This window comes from Engraulis encrasicolus, chromosome 1 (assembly GCF_034702125.1).
Source record: "Engraulis encrasicolus isolate BLACKSEA-1 chromosome 1, IST_EnEncr_1.0, whole genome shotgun sequence".
Classification (NCBI taxonomy): domain Eukaryota; kingdom Metazoa; phylum Chordata; class Actinopteri; order Clupeiformes; family Engraulidae; genus Engraulis; species Engraulis encrasicolus.
Genome location: NC_085857.1, coordinates 40,790,981 through 40,812,116, shown reverse-complemented (window position 1 = coordinate 40,812,116; position 21,136 = coordinate 40,790,981). Strand labels below are relative to the sequence as shown.

At 45.4% G+C, this 21,136-nt stretch overlaps 1 protein-coding gene across 1 annotated transcript in view; it reads left to right on the top strand.

Moving 5' to 3' along the window:
- The window catches only part of abcc6a (ATP-binding cassette, sub-family C (CFTR/MRP), member 6a), a 39,479-nt gene that overhangs the window by 4,096 nt on the left and 14,247 nt on the right, over window positions 1–21,136 (top strand). Inside the window, exons 4-18 of the mRNA XM_063202258.1 lie at window positions 4,714–4,851; window positions 8,645–8,767; window positions 10,898–10,959; window positions 11,197–11,328; window positions 12,688–12,894; window positions 14,465–14,642; window positions 15,179–15,340; window positions 15,951–16,043; window positions 17,108–17,311; window positions 17,588–17,734; window positions 18,337–18,424; window positions 19,348–19,417; window positions 19,557–19,683; window positions 20,031–20,207; window positions 20,722–20,889. Of these exons, the coding sequence (XP_063058328.1) occupies window positions 4,714–4,851; window positions 8,645–8,767; window positions 10,898–10,959; window positions 11,197–11,328; window positions 12,688–12,894; window positions 14,465–14,642; window positions 15,179–15,340; window positions 15,951–16,043; window positions 17,108–17,311; window positions 17,588–17,734; window positions 18,337–18,424; window positions 19,348–19,417; window positions 19,557–19,683; window positions 20,031–20,207; window positions 20,722–20,889 (2,076 nt within the window). The remainder of the gene's footprint in view (window positions 1–4,713; window positions 4,852–8,644; window positions 8,768–10,897; window positions 10,960–11,196; window positions 11,329–12,687; window positions 12,895–14,464; window positions 14,643–15,178; window positions 15,341–15,950; window positions 16,044–17,107; window positions 17,312–17,587; window positions 17,735–18,336; window positions 18,425–19,347; window positions 19,418–19,556; window positions 19,684–20,030; window positions 20,208–20,721; window positions 20,890–21,136) is intronic.

The window sequence follows — 21,136 nt, the reverse complement described above, 5'->3', positions numbered from 1 at the left end:
CCCTGAATACATGTACTCCCCAATCTCCACAGGTGAAGGGACAGAATGCAACTTGACAAATGCTTAGTAGGTGAGAGTTGTCAAGTCATGGGTGACACAACTTACAAAAAATCTAACACAAGCTATCAAACAGTGCAAACATTAAGTCACCATATAATGATATCTTTCAGCCATCTTCAGACATAATAAGATTAGGATTATTTAGTAAGATCACACAATGTTGCATACTGGTGTTCCTTTAACCTTCAATGTAATAATCAAAAGTTCCACAAAAGGCCTTGTCCTTGAACGCAAAATGACTTTTATATTACCACTTGATGATTCACGTCAAGCATCAGATGACCACGTAAACATTTGACCTAGAATTGACCTAGACCTAAAATTCACATGATGGTGAGGCATGTAGTGCATTACTCAATAATTGCCTCAATTATTGTCTTCACATCTTTAAGGAAGTTAACCCACATACATAAAGGAACAGGGTCAATCAGACACCACTGTAAGCAAATACTTGGATTTTTTTCCCTGCCTTATGCTCAGAATCACTGCATCCTTGAGTCTTATAACTCCAGTTGCACATTTGTACTAAATCTGACAAACACGACTTGAGTATTTTTGTACATTTAAAGGAATTTTGCACCAGACGTAGATCCACAATATAGGGCATCAGCTATATTGTACATTCGGAATGAGCAGCATGTGACCACTGGTACCGCTCTCCCAAATGGCAAGAGCATAAGGTGGTCTGACTTGTGGTCTGAATTTCTTTAGTGGCACATACTGCCCCAGGCTATGTCATCCCATCTCCTGTCGAAATATGCACTGTATATTTTTGGGCCATTGCCACCAAAACAACATTTTCTTTTTTGTTCCCTCCTTCACATTTTGGTTTCCTTGTAGAATTGCACAATGGGAGGTGTTATTTTAACACCATGTCACGGTCACTATACTGAGTGTTTGTTTGCACAGCAGTTAGGGCTGGCCAGCGGGCATGACTGAGCCACTGTGGTGTGTGTGTGTGTGTGTGTGTGTGTGTGTGTGTGTGTGTGTGTGTGTGTGTGTGTGTGTGTGTGTGTGTGTGTGTGTGTGTGTGTGTGTGTGTGTGTGTGTGTGTGCGCGTGTGCATGTGCGTGTGCGTGTGTGCGCGTGTGTGTGTGTGTGTGTGAGAGAGAGTGTGTGTATGCGTGTGTGCGTGCGTGTGTTTGTCTGTTTATGCATGTGTGTGTGTGTTTATGCTTGTGCATGTGTGTACAGTACGTATGTACTGTATATAGTATGTCTGTGTGCAGTGTTTATGCATGTGTATGTGTGTACAGTACGTATGTATACAGTATGTCTGTGTGTATCTGTACTGTATGTCTGTGAGCGTGTCTATGTTTGGGGAGTGGCCAGGATGCTGCAGTGGGAACTAGGCTAGTGTGTCTAGCCCCTGCAACCCACAGACCCATAAACCTGGCCACAGGTCACCCCATCCCAATCCTCCCCAGAGGCCCTAGTGGCCTCAGTAGACAGCCTGTATAGGCTGCATACTCCCCCTAAGCCAGACTGCGCTAACCTCAGACGCCTAAGTCAACACCAGCGGCAAACGGCTTCAGTCATAACACTCTACCTGAGTCAAAGGCGTCTGTTGTACTAGGCCTACTGTATAAACCGGTGATTTTTACATCATACTGTACGTTTGTCTCGTTTATCTGACATGAGATCAGCGATTCAAGCAAACCTCTGGGAGAATAATGGAGGTAGGAAATGGGAAGTGCTAGGCTAACTTGCTTGCGGCTCAGTGCACACAGACATAAACAAATAGATATTATACAAAAATATTCCTGCAGTTGTAAAGCGTTTAAAAAAAAAATCATACTGTAAGTTTGTATATCTCACATGAGATCCGCGACGAAAACAAACCTCGGGGCAGGAGGAACAAAGAGAATGAGGAAATGGGAAGTAGTTGGCTAACCTGCTTACTTGTGTCTCAGTGGACTCGTCGGGCACACAGATGTAGACAAACACAGATATTATACAAAAATATTCCCTTTCGCGGTCTGGTGCCTCCCACTGATACCGCAGCGGGGCAATGTTTTTTAGCCTTGCGTAAGACTGGTTAAGTCCCCTTTATGTAACTCAACTGACAGCAAAGCGCACTGTGGACTATGACCCTTAGAAACCCATGTGTTGTTGACTGGTTTCCTGCGGACAACTGACCACCATATTGGAATTAGAAGTGAGCGATTGGTCTCGGTCTGCTCTGCATGAATGGCCCTCTTTGCCTCCCCCGCAAGGGCGGTGCAGGCTACTGCGACCAGGGCTGCAGCATTGCAGCGTACAGCAAGTGGGCACCAGTGTTGCCAGATGTGTTGCCATGATGATTGATTTCTATGGGCCCAAATGGCCCATTTTTCCCGTTTTTTTACCCGCAGACGGCCATCCCAAGTAGCCCAATTGGGCGGGTAACTGCCCAATCTGGCAACCCTGGTGGGCACTGACGTAATGCCCCTCAAGTTCCGAAAATGCTCACAGCCTCTATCCCTCCCCTCCTGTAATTACTAGGTGGGAAATGACTTTCAGAGCCCTAGAGCTAAGTGATACTTTTGACTTCCACCCACCTCCCAGATGTGCCGACCAACTCTCCCCTCTATGAGGAAGCGAGTGAGCGAGCGAGTGAGTGAAGGCAGGGGCGCATCTTGCCACCAGGCAAGGCAGGCAGCCGCTTGGGGCCCCCAAGCCCCTAGATAATAAATAACAGCCCACACTTTACCACAGTAGTGGCAATTTTGGTTCAAATGTTCATCCTTTTGCATTTTGGGGCCCCACCTGATCCTAGAATCGCCTCTGAGTGAAGGAAGGGGCAATGGTGTTGGAGTCACATTAAAGAAAAGGTCAATAAGAAGACCAAACCTTGTCCTGCTTTTCCACTTTTCCACGATCTAATGGGCACGCATATGTTCAATCCGGCCTTACAGTAAATGGGTAATGATGTGTTGCTCTAAGCCTACAGCTTTCGATTCTACTTAGATCGTTTTTGGGTTTTTTTCTTTCACACTCGCACTTCTTCCTTTACGCAAAAATCCTGGAGGTGGTTGGATGTGGTTTTTTGGTGCCTGTCTCCTCACAGACAGCCTCGCTCGGATGTTTCCCATTTCATCTCCTCCTCTCTAAGACGTCGCAGACTGTGTTTTTTCCCCCCTTTCGCCAGAGAGTGACATGACATGACAAATGATGTCTCATCCGACTAAAAATGGAAACTTAAAATGGGTAGGCAATGCAGCATGCAGCAAGCGACTGTCTAGTCTGCCTACACGCCCGCCGCACAGGCAGACAGAAAAAGGGATGACCCCCAGACGTAGCACTGTCTGGATTTTAAGCAAATTACAATTTTGTTTGTTTTGTTTGTCTGTGTGTGTGTGTCGTTTTTTTACATTCATGGGATGAGGAGAGACAGGGTAATTAGGAGGCTTGTGCTGTGACACTGGCGGAAAAGGGCATGAATCTGGTTTAGTTTTTATGAGGCAGGGCAGGGAAGGGAATGGAGAGCAGCCCTTTCCCTTCGTGCAGATGCTACAGTATGGCAGACGGGGAAATCCCAGTTTAAACGTCTGTCTGCAGTGCAAAACGCTGGCCCTGGCCACACGTGCACAAAAGTATTAAACCCTTTTTACGAGAGAAAGGTCTCACTCACTCACTCACTCACTCACTCACTCACTCACTCACTCACTCACTCACTCACGTGGCGCTGTTGATTAAACCAGTTTACAGAGGCATTAAATTGGGCAGGCGTAGTATAGGCACGACAGGGAAAGGGGTGATTCCAGTGGCCTATTACTGACCAGAGGGATGCTCTTAATTAGTTTCACTAATAATAAGGAAGCAACATAGGTCTTTAGGACTTTACGTGGACGGTATTTTGATATCTAGCAATATGGGCAAGAAGCCACCCGTCTATCTGCTGCTACCTGCTGGTGATATGAAAGGTATATGCCCTGGCCCTGCCGTGGCCAACCTGTAGGGCACTCCTCTGCCATGCAGCCGACCCGGGTTCGATTCCCGGCCTGGGTCATTTGCTAACCCCTCCCCATCTCTCTTTCAATTCACTTCATGTCCACCTCTCAGACTGTCCTGTCAAACAAAGTCGTAAAAGACAAAAAAAAGAAAGGTATATGTCCTGTATCTTTGTAGGATGTTCCTGAATATCTCACCACTATCCTGTCCTGCCCTGTCCTCCTCCTCCTCCTCCTCCTCCTCCTCCTCCTGTCCTGTCCTGTCCTGCCCTGTGCTCCTCCTCCTCCTCCTCCTCCTCCTCCTCCTCCTTCTCCTGTCATGTCCTCCTCCTCCTCCTCCTCCTCTTCCTCCTCCTTCTCCTGCCCTGTGCTCCTCCTCCTCCTCCTCCTCCTGTCCTCCTCCTGCCGTCCCCCTCCTCCTCCTCCTCCTTCTCCTGTCCTCTCCTCCTCCACCTCCTCCTCCTCCTGTCCTCCTCCTGTCCTCCTCCTGTCCTCCTCCTCCTCCTCCTCCCCTTCCTCTCCCTCCTCCCACTCCTCCTCCTCCTCCTCCACCCCTTCCTCCTCCTCCTCTCCCTCCTCCTCCTCCTCCTCCTCCTCTCCCTCCTGCTCCTCCTCCTCTTTCTCCTCCTCCTCTCCCTCCTTCCCTCCTCCTTCTCCTGTGCTGTCCTCCTCCCCCCCCCTCCTCCTCCTCCTGTCCTCCTCCTCCTCCTCCGTACTCCAGGTGCTGGCGGTGTGCATCATCCAATGGGAGCGCATGAGGGGCCGTCGCTCCTCCGTCTTCCTGTTCCTGTTCTGGCTGCTGGCCGTGCTCTGCTCCCTGGTGCCCCTCAGGGCCAAGATCCAGCTGGCCGTGGAGGAGGTGAGACAAGTCACACACACTCTGAATCACGCACACACACACACACACACACACACACACACACACACACACACACACACACACACACACACACACACACACACACACACACACACACACACACACACACACACACACACACACTCTGAATCACACACACACTCTGAATCACGCACACACACACACACACACACACACACACACACACACACAGGGATACACACACTCACAGTCACGCACTCATGCCGGTGCGCACACACACACTGATACACACACTCACAGTGACACACCCATGTGCGCACGCACACGCACACACACACACACACACACACACACACACACACACACACACACACACACACACACACACACACACACCTTAATCTGGGCCATGCATCTCACACCACCTGCCCAAAAATGCACAGGCCTGAGACTCAGAGTGACTGAGTCCGGATTTGGGATTGGAATTGATTTGTCCTTCTTAGAATAATACTTTTCTTTGTCCGGTGTTACTTTCATTTGTGTTGGTACTTTTGTTATGTGTTATGTACGTTATGGGTTTTCTTATAATAATGACTAAATTCTGTGTCAATGCATATTGTGCAGATATACATATGCATTGATGGTGTACATTACAGCAAAAACTATTAAACTTTCACATTTTGAGTAGGTCATACGATTGTGCAGTCTGTATGCCTCGTGAAAACACATTGGGGAAAGCAAATAAGGAAGAGACTTAGACATATAGTTTTGGTAAACATTTATGTAATCAAAGCCGCAGCTTGTAATAGACTGATGCGGAGAAGAAGAAAAAAAAACTTTCAGCTGTGACCACATGGAGTCTGAAGAAAAAAAATCTAGAGCAACTGGAAATGGTTAAGAACAAGCAATTATCAAAGTTATTGAGGTGCAGGACACGGAAGAGAGCAGGCTTTTTTCTGTTGTTGACCCATTTCCCCAAATATTCACGGCTCATTTTTAGCGTGTTTTCACCCCGGCCTGTGAAAAAGCTGAGTCTTTGCACCAGGAGTTATATCTGCAACTGCAGCAGCAGCAGAGCTGTAACTCCCAGAGCTTTTCTTTTCGGGGCCTGACCTATATTTTCTGCCCACTCGAAACCAACTGACCCTCTTTTGTTCTGTGGTGGAGTGGAGTGGAGCGTGCAGTGCACTTCCAATTCCTTGGCAAGGCAGCGGGAAGCCATTGTGGATAAGCGGGCAGCTGGACCGGGAATCTAACACACAGGGTATTTCTCAGTGGGCCGACACTCAACTCAAGTGCCAATGCCGTTGGGTTTTTCTTGTACGTTTTCAGAGACTGGCCTATAATTTAGGAAGGGGGCTGTGTAAAAAAAAAGTGTAAAAACAGGCATTTTTTGGTCCCAGTTCAGACCTTGTGGATAAGGCTGTTGTTTACTACGATTTCACAGCAGACGTCTCAGCTGCGGCCTGGCGCAATGGGCAGCGCTTCACACAAGTCAGACTTACGAATAAGCAAAGCTCTCGATGCCAACATTTTGGTTATACGTCGTGCAAACTAACAAATATATGCACACACAGCTTGTGTCGACTCGAGGGCCCTGGTTTTCGGTTAATATCGGTTACTGGCGGCATTCCAGTGAGTGAAAACGAACTCAGGGCCACAGAACCACAGAGCCTCTTCCAGATACGGCCTCTATAGCGTGACTGGGAGGCTTTTTACTATTTTTCGCATGCGTAATACACTCTGTTTTAAAGGGGACCATTAAAGACCTCGGTTTTCACCATGATTTGTCTTAACTGTTCAAAATACGCTTTATAGTTCCATTAATGCTTAATTCCAGTTCTACCCAGAAGTATAACGCAAACCTCAGAAGTAAATAAGGGCAACATAGGGAAATGGGAAAGTCCGCTTAATGACTACAGAGCAGCCCTAGAAGGCACATAAATGTATAGTCTGCAGACCGGATTTGTTTGAAAAAAAATCTTTATGTGGGTTTTTCCTTAATTTTACAAACACACAACGGCCCAACCCCAAGGCACAAACTGAAACAAATAATCCAACACAAGAAAGAAAATATTATTTTGCAACCACCAGTTGCGGGTGTATCTATATACGTTATGTACAGTTCTATATATATATATACCCGTATATGGTAAACATGGATATATCCAATGTAAACAGTAGGTCTGCATCATGCAGCCCACATACAGTACTAAATGGATGTATGGGCTATATTGGATTTCATAGCAAAAAGAAAATGCTTACATAATGATACTTATATACCGGTAGATGACGAACCATTTAAATGGTTGCAGCTGCCACGGGTTCCGTGCATGAACTGTGAACCCTTGACTAAAAAGTGCGTTGTCATAGCAGCGGTACACATACACACAGTCCCACGAGTCCCCTTGTTTTGGTGGTGGTGCGGCTAGCAGCGAGTCAATGGGAATGGGTGATGGTGGCGTGGTGGTATGGTGGTGGTGCAGTGTGGGTAAGCGACACGATGCGATGGGATGGGAATGGCAATGGGGAAAATCTGCTCTCATAGGATTATGGGAAATCCCACAGTGCGGTATCGAAGCCGCGGTGTGGTGGGCCTATGGAAACCCTTCCGTTCCTGTTTGCATGTCACCAAACCTCCGTGCCACCATCTTCCCACCCCATCCCATGCAGCTCTCAGCCTGTAATTAATGGGGTTTGTCCCTCTTTATTTTGGACTGTGTACAAAAAGTCACAGACAGCACATACTCTAGTGTACAGTGCAATAAGTTTGAACAGTATGTATTGTATATGCCCGTGAAGTGATAGCAAACTGTTCCGTGATATGGCCCACTTGTCATCACTTGTGGTGGTATGATTTGATTGTATATGGCTGACTGTATGATTGTTATATACAGTACACCACAGTAGTGCTATATATCAGTGATTCGTAACCTTTTTTTCTGAACGCACCCCTTCCCTGTGTCTAAGACAAGCCGCGCACCCCCAATCCAAACTTCTACTCGTGTATTCACACAAAAAAAATATTTAAGTGATTAATTACAATGATTCTTGCTTCAGCCATTGATCAATACCTTGATGGGGACCAAAATATGTTTTAATTTGCTCTTAATTTGGCCTAATTATAATGTTTGCCAGCAGAATTTTGGTCACAACCTCAACACAAACAAAATTCCGCGCACCCCCTGAAGTTTCTGCCGCACCCCCAGGGGGTGCCCGCACCCCAGGTTAAGAACCACTGCTATATATGATTGTATGTTGCTTATATCGTCTTACTCTGTAATGTACACTATAGTACCTGCCAGCGCTATGCAAACTGTTGTACGATATGTACTGGGGCCACTTGTGATCTCTTGTGTTGACATGCTTTGATGGTATGTTGCATATTATATGTTGACGGTAACATACACATTTAGTATATGCCTGTAACTATGCAAACGGTTCTGCGATATGCCAACCACTTGTCATCACTTGCATTGATAAAGTTTGATTGTATGTTGCTATTGTCTCACACCGTAATTGTCTATATGTATGTGTCTGTGTATGTGTGTGTGTGTGTGTGTGTGTGTGTGTGTGTGTGTGTGTGTGTGTGTGTGTGTGTGTGTGTGTGTGTGTGTGTGTGTGTGTGTGTGTGTGTGTGTGTGTGTGTGTGTGTGTGTGCGCGTGCTTGTGTGCGCATGTGTGTGTGCGTGCGTGTGTGTGCGTGCGTGCGTGCGTGCGTGCGTGCGTGCGTGCGTGTGTGTGTGTGTGTGTGTGCGTGTGTGTGTGTGCGTGTGTGTGTGTGTGTGTGTGTGTGTGTTTTGTCCTGCAGGGTCTCTCCCCGGACATGGTGCGCTACTTGGCCTTCTTCTCCTACTTCGCACTCCAGTTGGCCCAGCTCATACTCAGCGGCTTCGCCGACCAGCGGCCCACTGGGAAGGCCAGCTACGTCAAGGTGAGATACAAATAGAAAAAGAAAATAGAAAATAGGAATAGAAATAGAAATAGAAATTGAAAGCCTTTTATGGTCATTATACTCAGTACAATGAGATTCTAAGTCTCTTTCAGAAAGATCTTTCACCTCTGGTTGAGCAAAAACACGCTGCTACAGAATCAAAATTCATGTGTGAATGAATAGGAATCAGAATCAGTTTTGTTGCCCAAATACATGTACGGCACAAGGACTGTACATCAAACATACTGTCTAAGTAGCATACATACAGTATAATACAATATGTAATACGCTTACACTATACAGAGCAATACAATATAATAGACAAACAAATTGTATATCAGCACCTAATATCTTCAGCTCTATAATCACACTTGTATAAAAGGTAAGTGCACACATAACGGTAATGTTAGTGGTAATAGTTTGATGCGCACTACAGATCATATTCATATAAGTATGGCATCGGACTGTTTCTGGAAACTACCGTCCCACATGGCAGCAGCATAAACACTTCCCTCGGATCTGACGGGGGAGATTTTTGCCCCCTGACCAACGTTCTTCCCACTCTTTCCATCCATCTTTTTTTTTTACTCAATCGCGGCACATCATGCGAAAGAAAATTTCACACGCAGATCAGAGTTGCTTTCCAACACAAACCGAATGAATCATGAATCACGATGAACCATGTGCTGTCACAGTGGTCCGTGACGCAAGACTTCCGGGGGGAAAAAAACTGGAAAACAAACTGTACGTAGAGGGCGAAGGGAAAAAAAGAGAGAGGGCAACCACATTTTTTATAGTGTGTGTGTGTGTATGTATGTGTGCGTGTGTGTGTGTGTGTGTGTGTGTGTGCGCATTTGTCATATGTGTGTGTGTGTGTTATATGTGTGTGTGTGTGTATATGTTTGCCGACTGCATTGAGGTTGGGATGGTTGAAAGCCACAGACGGTGCCCCACCCAGAGGCACAACACGACCGGCTGGCTGGCTCAGTCACTTCCTGGGTTGTTTTTCTGGCCCCGAGTGGGATGGGATCTCCGGTGTGGGGGCGAGAGACTGAGAAGGAGATGGAAGAGGAGAGGAGAGGAGAGGAGAGGAGAGGAGAGGAGAGGAGAGGAGAGGAGAGGAGAGGAGAGGAGAGAAAAGAAGATGTGAGAAGAGACGAAAGGAAAGGAGAAGAGTGGAGTGGAGAAAAGAGAGGAGAGAAGAGAAGAGAGGAAATGAGAAGATAGGAGTGGAGAGGAGAGGAGAGGAGAGGAGATGAAAGAAGAGAAGAGAAGAGAAGAGAAGAGAAGAGAAGAGAAGAGAGGACATGAGAAGAGAGGAGTGGAGAGGAGAGGAAGGAAGAGAAGAAGGGAGAGGAGAGGAGGGGAGGGCAGGAGAGTGAAGGGGTGGAAGGGGGAGAAGAAGGCTGGTAATGGGGAGGGGGTGGTAATGGAAGAGGTGCTGTGATGGAGAGGGATGCTGTGGTCTGGTCTGGTGGGTGGTGACGTGTCATCAGTAAGTCATCTGTAGCCCACTCATGAGCCCAGACACTGCACATCCTCTTATTTATGCACACAGTAGTGTACCAGCCCAAACTTTTAGTTGGTCCGTTTATGTCTCGCTCTCTCTCTCTCTCTCTCTCTCTCTCTCTCTCTCTCTCTCTCTCTCTCTCTCTCTCTCTCTCTCTCTCTCTCTCTCTCTCTCTCTCTCTCTCTCTCTCTCTCTATTTCTCTTTCTCCCTGTCTGACTGTATCTCTGTCTTTCTCAGCCTCTCTCTCTCTCTCTCTCTCTCTCTCTCTCTCTCTCCCTCTCTCTCTCTCTCCCCCCACCCTTTCTCCCTTTCTCCCTCTTTCTCCCTGTCCAGAAAGAACATAATTTATCCCCAAATACACTAATCTGTCACACAAGTGATTTCATTAGGTGCAAAATTTATTTCACGGCTAAGTTTGACTTCTTTGTGCTTATTGAAAGCCACGATGAATTTCAGCAAATAAACATTTGTAAATCCAGTTGAAACATGAGGTTGTCGCCACATGTGTTGTGTTTCACTCTGAGAGAATATTTCTCCGCCACTGAATCTGATACAAATTGGTCAGGGGTTTGTGGTGATTGCCTCTTTAACCAAAGTTGTTTATCCCCTCTCTCCTCAGAACCCATGTCCTGTGGAAGACGCCTCTTTCCTCTCCAAATTTCTGTTCTGGTGGTTCAGTGGGTAAGCCATTTTTAAACAGTTATTTCTAATTTGTCAACCTTTGCAGAAAGTGTTTCCAATGATGTTATATCAAAATATTAATACTTTGTGTGTGTGTGTGTGTGTGTGTGTGTGCGTGCGTGCGTGCGTGCGTGCGTGCGTGTGTGTGTGTGTGTGTGTGTGTGTGTGTGTGTGTGTGTGTGTGTGTGTGTGTGTGTGTGTGTGTGTGTGTGTGTGTGTGTGTTCGTGTTCATCAAGGCTGGTGGTTAAGGGTTATCGAACTCCTCTGCAGTCGGAGGACCTTTGGCCTTTGCGTGAGGAGGACACGTCCAATAAGATCATCTCCAGTCTGGAGGAGGAGTGGACGTCCGTATGCAGCAAACTCCAACAGTAAGCATGGCTGGACTGGTAATCTGGCATATGGGGCATTTTCCCGGTGGGCTGACAGCCCTCAGGGACCCTTGGTTTTGTTTCCTTGTTTTGTTTGCTTTTTCTCCAAACTCATCAAGATTGTATGATAGATACAGATAGTTTTTGGTGGTCTGTAAATACATCAGTCAGCCATAATGTCTGAGGAAAACTTTAAAACGGCACTACTTAAAAACTTGATGTAATGGAATTTACTGCTGTCAAGTGATTGTTCTCTAAGCCTTATACAGTATGTAAATAACAAGAATTTTCCTCAAAACGTGTAACAAATGTTCCCATTCTCTATGTCCTGGTTTTGCTTTTACCTTAACGGAAATGTGGTATTTCAACTCGATGTAAATCAAAGGCAGTGCTTGTCGCTAATTGGTTTCGCTGCCCTCACCATTAAACCGCAAGTAATCAAATCCGTCAGTCAAGCAGCGCAGCCCACAGACTTGAGTCAGAAAACAGGTCGGAATGGTACATTTTAGACATTCGGATGATCCAGATTGGATCTCTTAGACACTTTGCATTTTTTGTTGTTATGTTAGGTCACTTAGGCTTTGAAGTTTTTGCTGTTAAGTGCCACAAACATCGCGTTAACGACTGCGTGGCATGGCAGAGGTCATACGGAATGGACAGTAATGGGTTTTTACGACCCTGGGAGTCTCCGCCATTTTATGTTTGAAGACCTAGTGACGCACCCATAGGGGGGAACACTTTGAAATACTATACTACTCTTCCTCCCAAGGTCTGTCTGTGCGTCTCATGTGCTTTCTGACTTAATATGGTACAATCCAGAGACATTGGCTGTGTCGGTTACATCGTTTCGAGTCAACTTTTCTTGCCATTATTCCATCAAAGCCTCAAATCAAAGACCGTCCGGGCTTTGGCGGTCGCACAGATGGTCCCGTGGAATGTCTTCTTACTTAGACAGTACATACAACATCTGCTGATACTATTTAAGATTTTTTTAATTGCTGAATTTGGAAATGGGGCGGTTCAGTAAACAATAAACAAAATGAAGATGAATTTCAGAGACTGTTAATAATGTATCTGCCGGCAGACAACCCAAATAAACTACCCATCTGTCACAAGTATATACCATCAGTAAAGCATGTTGAATAGAGCCTTTAGATCAGAGGGCTGCAGGTTCAAATACCACCCTTACCAGCACCTTCATCCTTGGCTTGAAGTGCACTTGAGCAAGGCACCTAACCCCACATCACTCTAGTCTAGAGGCTGTAACCAATACCCTGTACCTAAATAACTAAAGTTGCTTTGTATAAAAGCCTCAGCTACGTGTAATGTAATGTCATATTATGTATTGTCTCTGTGCAGGCAGCAGAAGGCTATGAACAACACTGTGGCGTTGGGCACCAGGCTGCCGGAGCAGGCCCAGCTGCTGAGGAAACTGCGGAAGGAGCAGAGCTCGGCGTTCTGCCTGTTGCGCACGCTTGCACGCAACTTCGGCTCCTACTTCCTGATGGGAACGCTGTGCCTGGTGGTCCACGACGCCTTCATGTTCGCCATTCCTCAAGTCCTCAGGTAAGACGTCCCAAGAAACCCAATGATCCAAATCCTAGTATCGCCAAGACCCGGAGGTAGTCAGGCAATGGTCAGAACGCTTGCCCAAAACAGAGATGCCCAAAACACAATCTAATTAGGAACGCACGTTCACCATTCCTCAAGTCCTCAGGTAATATGCCATCAGAACTTCCCATATCCGCCCAAAGAGCACCAAGGAATGTGAACTGCTGAAATTCTGATCTAACCTCAATGCCAACACCAGATAGCAGAGATTCAGAAAGTAAAAGCTCTGGCACCTGCGTCAAAGGAATGTTAGGAGTTTTGATTTCTCACACAGGTTGGTCTTCCTCTACCCAGTAGAACCAAGAGGCTTTTTATTCAAGCAAGCAAAACAGTCAAATAGTAAAGCAGAACACAAAACAACCGGCTCACGCTATACGTGTAAAAGTATTAGCAAGAAGAAATGTCAGGAGTTTTGCTTTCTCACCCTGGTTGGTCTTCCTCTACCCAGTAGAACCAAGAGGCTTTTTAGTCAAGCAAGACAGTCAAATAGTCAAACAGAATACACAACAACCGGCCCACGCTATACGTGTATAAGTATAAGCAAGCACACAAGCAAAGACGTATCCGCTCTTCCTCCTAGGCAGTAAGTAGTGCATTGTAAGGGAACGGTATACTATATGGCTGTATACTAAGCCCAAGCAAAACAGCTGTGGTCAGCCCCGCCAGCCACAATAACAGGGTCAGCTAGCACCAATCAGGGTCCCTCTCCACACCATTCCATCCTGGCCGGACCAAGTGGCCAGTGGCCAGCAGACAACTGACCAACCGCCACACTGGCCGTTGTTGTTGTGTGTGTGTGTGTGTGTGTGGCCCTCGGACCAGGCAGGCGTGAGGGAGGGCGCTCGGGCGGTGCCATATTACACTGCCGAGTGACCTACTATGCAGCCCTGTTGACAATGCAGTGAAAGTTGTGGTCGCTGGCACGCGCCCTGGAGCCGCTGTAAAACAAATATATGGCCTGGCAGCGAAGAATGCCACGGCTCTCTGAGTTTTTCATCAGGCTTTTTGAGTTCAAGACGGACGGACTTGACGGAGTATAAGCTGGCACTTTACAGGCCTTTTGGTTCTGGTAACAGCGTACCGGTGTATGAGTTATGAAGTGACACATATTTAAGAAAAGAGTTTTGATGAGTGTGTTACCATGGTAACTACAAAATATTAAGCTCTAGCTAGAATATCATGGTTATAAATAAAATATTAATACATAAAAAGTAATGTAGGCCACTGATATAGGCCAAACTTACTAGCCACCTTGACCCATTTGTGAGTGTGTATTTGGCTAGTGAAATTAACATCTAGGCCTACTAGACATTTTGGCTGGTGATGAAAAAAGTTAAGTTAGGCTCCTGAATGTAATTTATATTAATCATGTCTCTCTTCTCTCTCTCTCTCTCTCTCTCTCTCTCTCTCTCTCTCTCTCTCTCTCTCTCTCTCCTTCTCTCTCTCTCTCTCTCTCCTTCTCTCTCTCTCTCTCTCTCTCTCTCCCTCTCCCTCTCTCTCTCGCTCTCTCTCTCCCTCCCCACAGCCTGTTGCTGGGTTTCATGAATGACAAAGATGCGGCTCCCTGGAAGGGCTACTTCTACGCCTCCCTGATGTTCGTGCTGTCCTGCATGCAGTCTCTCTTCAGCCACCAGTACATGTACAGCTGCTTCACCGTGGGCATGCGGGTCAAGACCGCCGTCATGGGACTGGTCTACAGGAAGGTAGGCCTACGCTGCCCAAAACATCAGGGCTCGAAAGCGTTTCTCAAAAGTGCAGTTGGTAGCAGTTAGCAACTTGGTTAGTTGCCATTCAATGGGAAATTGCATTGTAACCAACAAAGTAGCTAACATAGTTACAGTAGCAACTACACTTTTGAGAACTGCACCCCAGATCTTTTTTGTTGTTGTCCTGGATGCTCATAGGGGCAAAGGTGTCAAAAGTGAAAAAAGTAAAAGTAAATTCATGGTGTAAGTACAGCACTGGAACATGATATTACATAGCTGTTACACCATTTGCTCCATTGTATCTAATGAGATAGATAGACTGTGTTATTGCTACTGAAAGCCTATCAAGAACCCACCAGAAATGTCCTCCAACCAGCGTAGAGTCAGCTGATCGTAACCTGTCCTTACCTGGCCACATCATTTGATGTACTGTACAGTACCTCCAAAAGTGGCAGTTGTAGCAACTTTGTATTATTGTGCACAATATGACATTTTGTAACGCCTGTCTGTCTTCCTGCACTCTTTGCTTGCAGTCTCTCATCATAAGCAGTGCGGCCCGGCGGACGTGTACAGTGGGGGAGATCGTGAACCTGGTCTCTGCAGACACCCAGAAGCTGATGGACTTTGTGGTGTACTTCAACGCCGTCTGGCTGGCCCCCATTGAGATCACTCTCTGCCTCTTCTTCCTTTGGCAGGTATGAACAATACCGTGTTGATGGAGTTGTGTTTTTTCACTATTACGAATGTTACGAATGTTACGAACATTTTTGTTGTCAATACTATTCAATATTGTATTCATCTAAATGTAAGATTCTAAATCTAATTGTCTCATGTACTGTCAGCTAAAACAATATTATTTTTAGTAGGTTTTTTTTAGATTTTGTGAATATTATATAAACATTTTTTTGCATGAATTCATGTACTGGCAGGTATGAACAATATTATGGAGTCACAGTTTTTGATGTTATGAATATTATATAAACATTTTTAGATATAAATACCAGCTAGTACCATATTCAACTAAATATAGAAGTCAGCATTGCCTCATGGACTATACGAGTAAGCATTAATAATATTATGCAGTTACATTATGTGGTATTATTATGAATATTATGTAACCATTTTTGGTTATAAATACCAGCCAGTAACCTTATTCACCTAAATGCATACATTTACGTTCTTGTACCGACCACAAATGATTATGTTTTTTGTTATAAATACAGTAGTACCCTGTTCATCTAATGTATCAACATCTCTTCTGGTACTCACCGCAAATTGTCATGTTTTGTTATTATTTCCCATCAGCACCTGGGCCCTTCAGCTTTGGCAGGCATTGCTACGGTCATCCTCATCTTCCCTCTCAACGGATACATCGCCAAACACAGGAGCAAACTCCAGGTACAGTGCAGTACAGTACAGAAAATATCGTCATTGGTACAGTATAATTAAAAAAAACATTCTTCTATGCCCCATTTGTCACTGTCCTTGCCAAGTGCTCTTGCCAGCCTACTGTGCAGTAGACTAAAGCCAGGCAGGCCACAGCGTGGATGGTCAGTGTTCCACAGCTTAGTTTATGTGGAGAAGGCAGGGCTGGACTGGCCATCTGGTATACCTGGTATTTCCCGGTGAGCCCTGCACCCTCGTGGGCCCCTATTTTCAGTTCTGCTCCACTAATTATGAGGGGCCCCTTTCAGCCAAAAGTGCCCGGGCCCTATTTCTCCCCCAACCAGCTCTGGGAGAAGGAGAGAGCCTGGATGGTCAGTGTTCAACGGTTAGTTTATGTGGGGAAGGAGAGGGGTGTGGCGATGTGGGTTTCTGGTCACCCCTGGCTGGGTCATCCCTTTAATGTGTTCATGGTGTTGACATCATAAAATAACCACAATAGAAAACAACAGCGGCAGTAAAAAGTTAAATATTTTTCACTTCTTGTTGGAAGAGGAGGGTGACGTGTTTTGGTTCGGACCTTCAGAAGAACGAACGTTTCTCTGACCGAACTTTTCACCTGCAGTCTCGTCATGGTTGACCAGTCCGTGACTCTAAACCCTGACTCACCGTGTGCAAATATTTTGTTCCCATTTTTTATTGTAAACATCACATTGTCTTCTGAGTACAGCCCTATGGTGTGGGAATTATTAGACACACACAGTACATATTTTTATGAGAAACAAAAAAAGGATGCAATAAAATGTTCTCAGATTTTCTCAAAGTCAGCAAACCACACATCTTTAGCTTAGTAAGAAAAAATCTCTAGCATGTTACAATATGGCTTGCTAGGCTAACACATCTTTCATATTCAAGCAATAACCACCATCCTTTTAATAAAAAATAACCACTGCAATGAGATTCAGCTGAATTACATGGATACAATAAATGCTCTTTGATTATATGTCAGCAGAACTACACGTTCTCCATCTTGAAACAATAACCAACCTTTTCACAATAATCCCCCCCGCCCCTCGCAGGAGATCCAGCTGAAGTACATGGACGGCCGCATCAAGCTGATGAACGAGATCCTGAACGGCATCAAGATCCTGAAGTTCTACGCGTGGGAGAAGGCCTTCCTGGAGCAGGTGATGGGCTACCGCCAGAAGGAGCTCAACGCCCTCAAGAAGTCCCAGGTCCTCTACTCCATCTCCATCGCCTCCTTCAACTCCTCATCCTTCCTGGTAAGAACTGCAACATTCCAGAATAATAATATGTTTTACTATGTTGTACAGTACATGTTCAATTACCATAATGTAGGGTAAAGGAAGAGTTGCACACCAATGAGCTCATTTTAATCCATTTTTATTTCCATGATATGTGTGGGTCTCCCTTACCCTACATGAATTTTTAAGGCATAGGCAATATGGTTTTAAAATAATTATCTCCTGTTCTATTCTGTTATGATGTAGTCTGTTTAGGGTCGTGTTATACTAAAAGGTGTTTTTTTATTCCTTCAGATTGCCTTTGCGATGTTCGGCCTGTACGTCACGATCGATGACAAGAACGTGCTGGATGCCCAGAAGGTGTTTGTTTCCATGGCGCTGATCAACATCCTCAAGACCCCCCTAAGCCAGCTGCCATTCGCCATGAGCACTACCATGCAGGTAAACTCTCTCTCTCTCTCTCTCTCTCTCTCTCTCTCTCTCTCTCTCTCTCTCTCTCTCTCCCTCATTGTCTCTTTTCTTTCTGTCTCTCTCTACCTCTCTTTATTTATCTCTCTCTCTCCTTGTCTCTTTCTCTCTCTCTCTCTCTTTCTCTTTTTTCTCTCTCTCTCTCTCTCACTTTCACTCTGTCTCACGCTTTCTCTCTCTCACCATGATGTGTCATGTACCCCCTTTTAGTAGTAAACACACTCACAAACACCAAGCCCACTCAATCATGGAGTTCCCCCTGCAGTAATGAGAGCAAAGGAGATTTATTTTCCTAAACAGAGCGCGTTCAGGACCCAGAGCCAAGTCTCACACCAACACGCCTGCTTCACACGTTGTCAATGACATTCACATCCTCAAGTCCATTCATAAATTCAAGGGGGAATAAATTACCTTCCATTGCTGCGGCACATTATTTTGTCCCACTTTTAGATTCATTGGGGGAACTCCGATGCGTGCCATGACCACATCCGCTAAAAAGAGTAAATTAGCAAACAAACACGCGATTAATACTATGTTGAGAATAAACTAATATTTACTATTTCCTTCATTTTCAGGCCATTGTATCACTGAAGCGCTTGGGGAAATTTCTGTGTCAAGAGGAACTGCAGCAAGACAGTGTGATCAGAGAACCATTCAAAGCAGGTGAGTGAAATAGAAAATAAGTTCATTTTAAAAACAGGCACTCTAAGAACTAAGCATCCAAAACACTTTTGTCTGGTTTCACTCTGAACATTTAAAATGAGAGGGGTAGCCTGCATGGTAAATTCTGCAGTGTTAATTCAACACTTTAAGAGTTCAACACTTAAAGAATTTCATACAAAAGAGTTAATTTCAACCCTAATACGTAGTGTCACTACTACTCCTAATTCTACTCTACCTAAATGTTAAATGAACAGTGCAGAATTTACTGTGTGCATAGTCCAGTGTGTAGTGTTAATTCAGCACCAGTGAGGAGTGAAATATAACACATATAGTGTTGATCCCACTCCCTACAGTACGTGTTCAATTACGTATCCCCGCAGACAGACAGAACGGTTGTTTACATCTGTTGTGAATTCCACATATACACGTTGGTATATTTTCACATCCTACCATTTGCTGTGACTCAGACGCGGCAAGCAATTAGAGATCCGTTAACACCCCATCGCGCAGCACAGCAGGCTGGAGATATATAGGCCTAGAGCTCGGCCACAAGCACATACTGCACAACACAACACCCCACCCGGGCCCATGCCTCAAAATCTGTCAACACCTCCCTTGGCAGCTCGTAAAACCAATGGAATCACAGATATTTTTCAAGACGTAGTTAATTAAGGTGTCATTACAGAGAAAAGAAAATTAGTGAGTGTGTCTGTATGCTTATGAATCAAGCGACCGAGAACTTAAATAGTCACTACTGTATAAGAAGCATTTATGTAGGAATGTTTTATGACTTCTGTAATGTGCATGCATAATGTACAGCATACTATGTATCAAGCCCACACACAGAAGTCTAGCCAACACCAATCTGTGATTCATGGCGTTTGATTGTACGGTGTTTTGCACATGTTTCTCTGTCTCATCAGATGAAGATGGTGTCGTTATTGACAATGCAACGTTCTCGTGGTCTAAAGACAGCGCCCCGTGTCTGAAAAGGTAAGCACATGTCGATGGCGACCTCCATTAAGCATAAATGAACCATGCATACAGCACAGTAAAAGAAGATAATCATTTTCCATTATCATTCACGTCTCTTTTCTTTGTCTTTTCCCTGTCTTTGTTCTCATCTCTGTAGGATTAATGTTAGAGTTCCTCGTGGGTCGTTGGTTGCTGTCGTTGGCCATGTGGGCTGTGGGAAGTCTTCCCTCTTGTCTGCCATGCTCGGGGACACTGAGAGGAGGAGTGGCAGCATCTCTGTCAAGGTGAGTCGAGAGCCACAGTCTGAGGTAGAAAATAGCTCAACGATTATACAATAATAAAACACGTTACAGTGATGGCCAACATGGCTTCCAAATCTATAATCCAGTGCCACGTCTTTGTTGCAGCCTCTAACAAAATGAAGTGTCTGTAGATAGTACAAAGTAGATTATGTAATTATTCTGTAGACTGCTAATTTGCACATTTGACGTGGAGAACTTCTGAAAGATACGATTTTCCATCACAGCGTCCACGCAGTTTTCATGCAATGTAATGTGACACTGTAATGGGCAAAAAAGGCTAAATGAATATTGATGCTGATATTAAGCACCACTGTTACTGTTGTACACAGGGCTCTGTGGCGTACGTCCCTCAGCAGGCCTGGATCCAGAACGCCACCCTGCATGACAACATCCTGTTCGGGCTGGAGAAGAGGAAGAGCTGGTACCAGCGCGTCCTGGAGGCCTGCGCCCTGCTGCCCGACCTCGACATCCTGCCCGCCGGAGACGCCACCGAGATCGGGGAGAAGGTAGGAGAACTGGACTCCATTATTTTAAAGATGTTTTTGGGTATTTTTGACTTTATTTATGATAGGACAGTGAAGGTGGTGACAGGAAGTGAGTGGGGAGAGAGAGACGGAGAAGGGCTGGCAAAGGACCCGGGCCGGGAATCGAACCCTAGACAGCCGCATGGTAGACGAGTGCCCCACTGTTTGGCCACGGCAGGGCCATAATCCATTATATAGTCAAGATATTTATCCTGATGGAAATTCAGAATATGGAATTGAGGAGAAAATAAAACATATACAAATACGTCTTCACTCTAATGCTCAGAATCTTTATTGTTATCCACATACAGTATAATAGTGCAAAGTAATACTACACAAAGATAGCATACTTTCTGGAGGAAATGAAGCAAACATGAAGTGCTGAAGTGTAATGTTCTCACCAAACATACTTTGACTATGAAGAGCTCATCCTGAGATCCCAAGTAGTAAACAAATCTGACCTAACATTTTTTTTTGCTTCTGTTGTCTCCTCCAGGGCCTGAATCTGTCTGGTGGTCAGAAGCAGAGAGTGAGCCTGGCGCGTGCCGTATATAGGAAGGCAGACGTTTACCTCCTGGACGACCCTCTCTCTGCCGTCGACGCTCATGTGGGCCAGCACATCTTTGACAAAGTCATCGGACCCAAGGGAGTGCTCAGAGACAAGGTAAGTCATTGATTTGTTTAGGAAGTAAACCAAAGATCGAGCCTTACTCAAACCAATGACTTAAAGTAACTGTTGTAGCCTTTGACTGCAGATGGGCCTGTCGAAGGGCCTGTTCACTCTTTTCTGATAACAACTACATCATAACAACATTGTTATGACAATGCAGGGAGTCTTAAGTAACAGATTAAGACTTGGTCATTACCATTTTGGCGACAATAAGGTTATAACACAGGCTCTGCACTAAGAG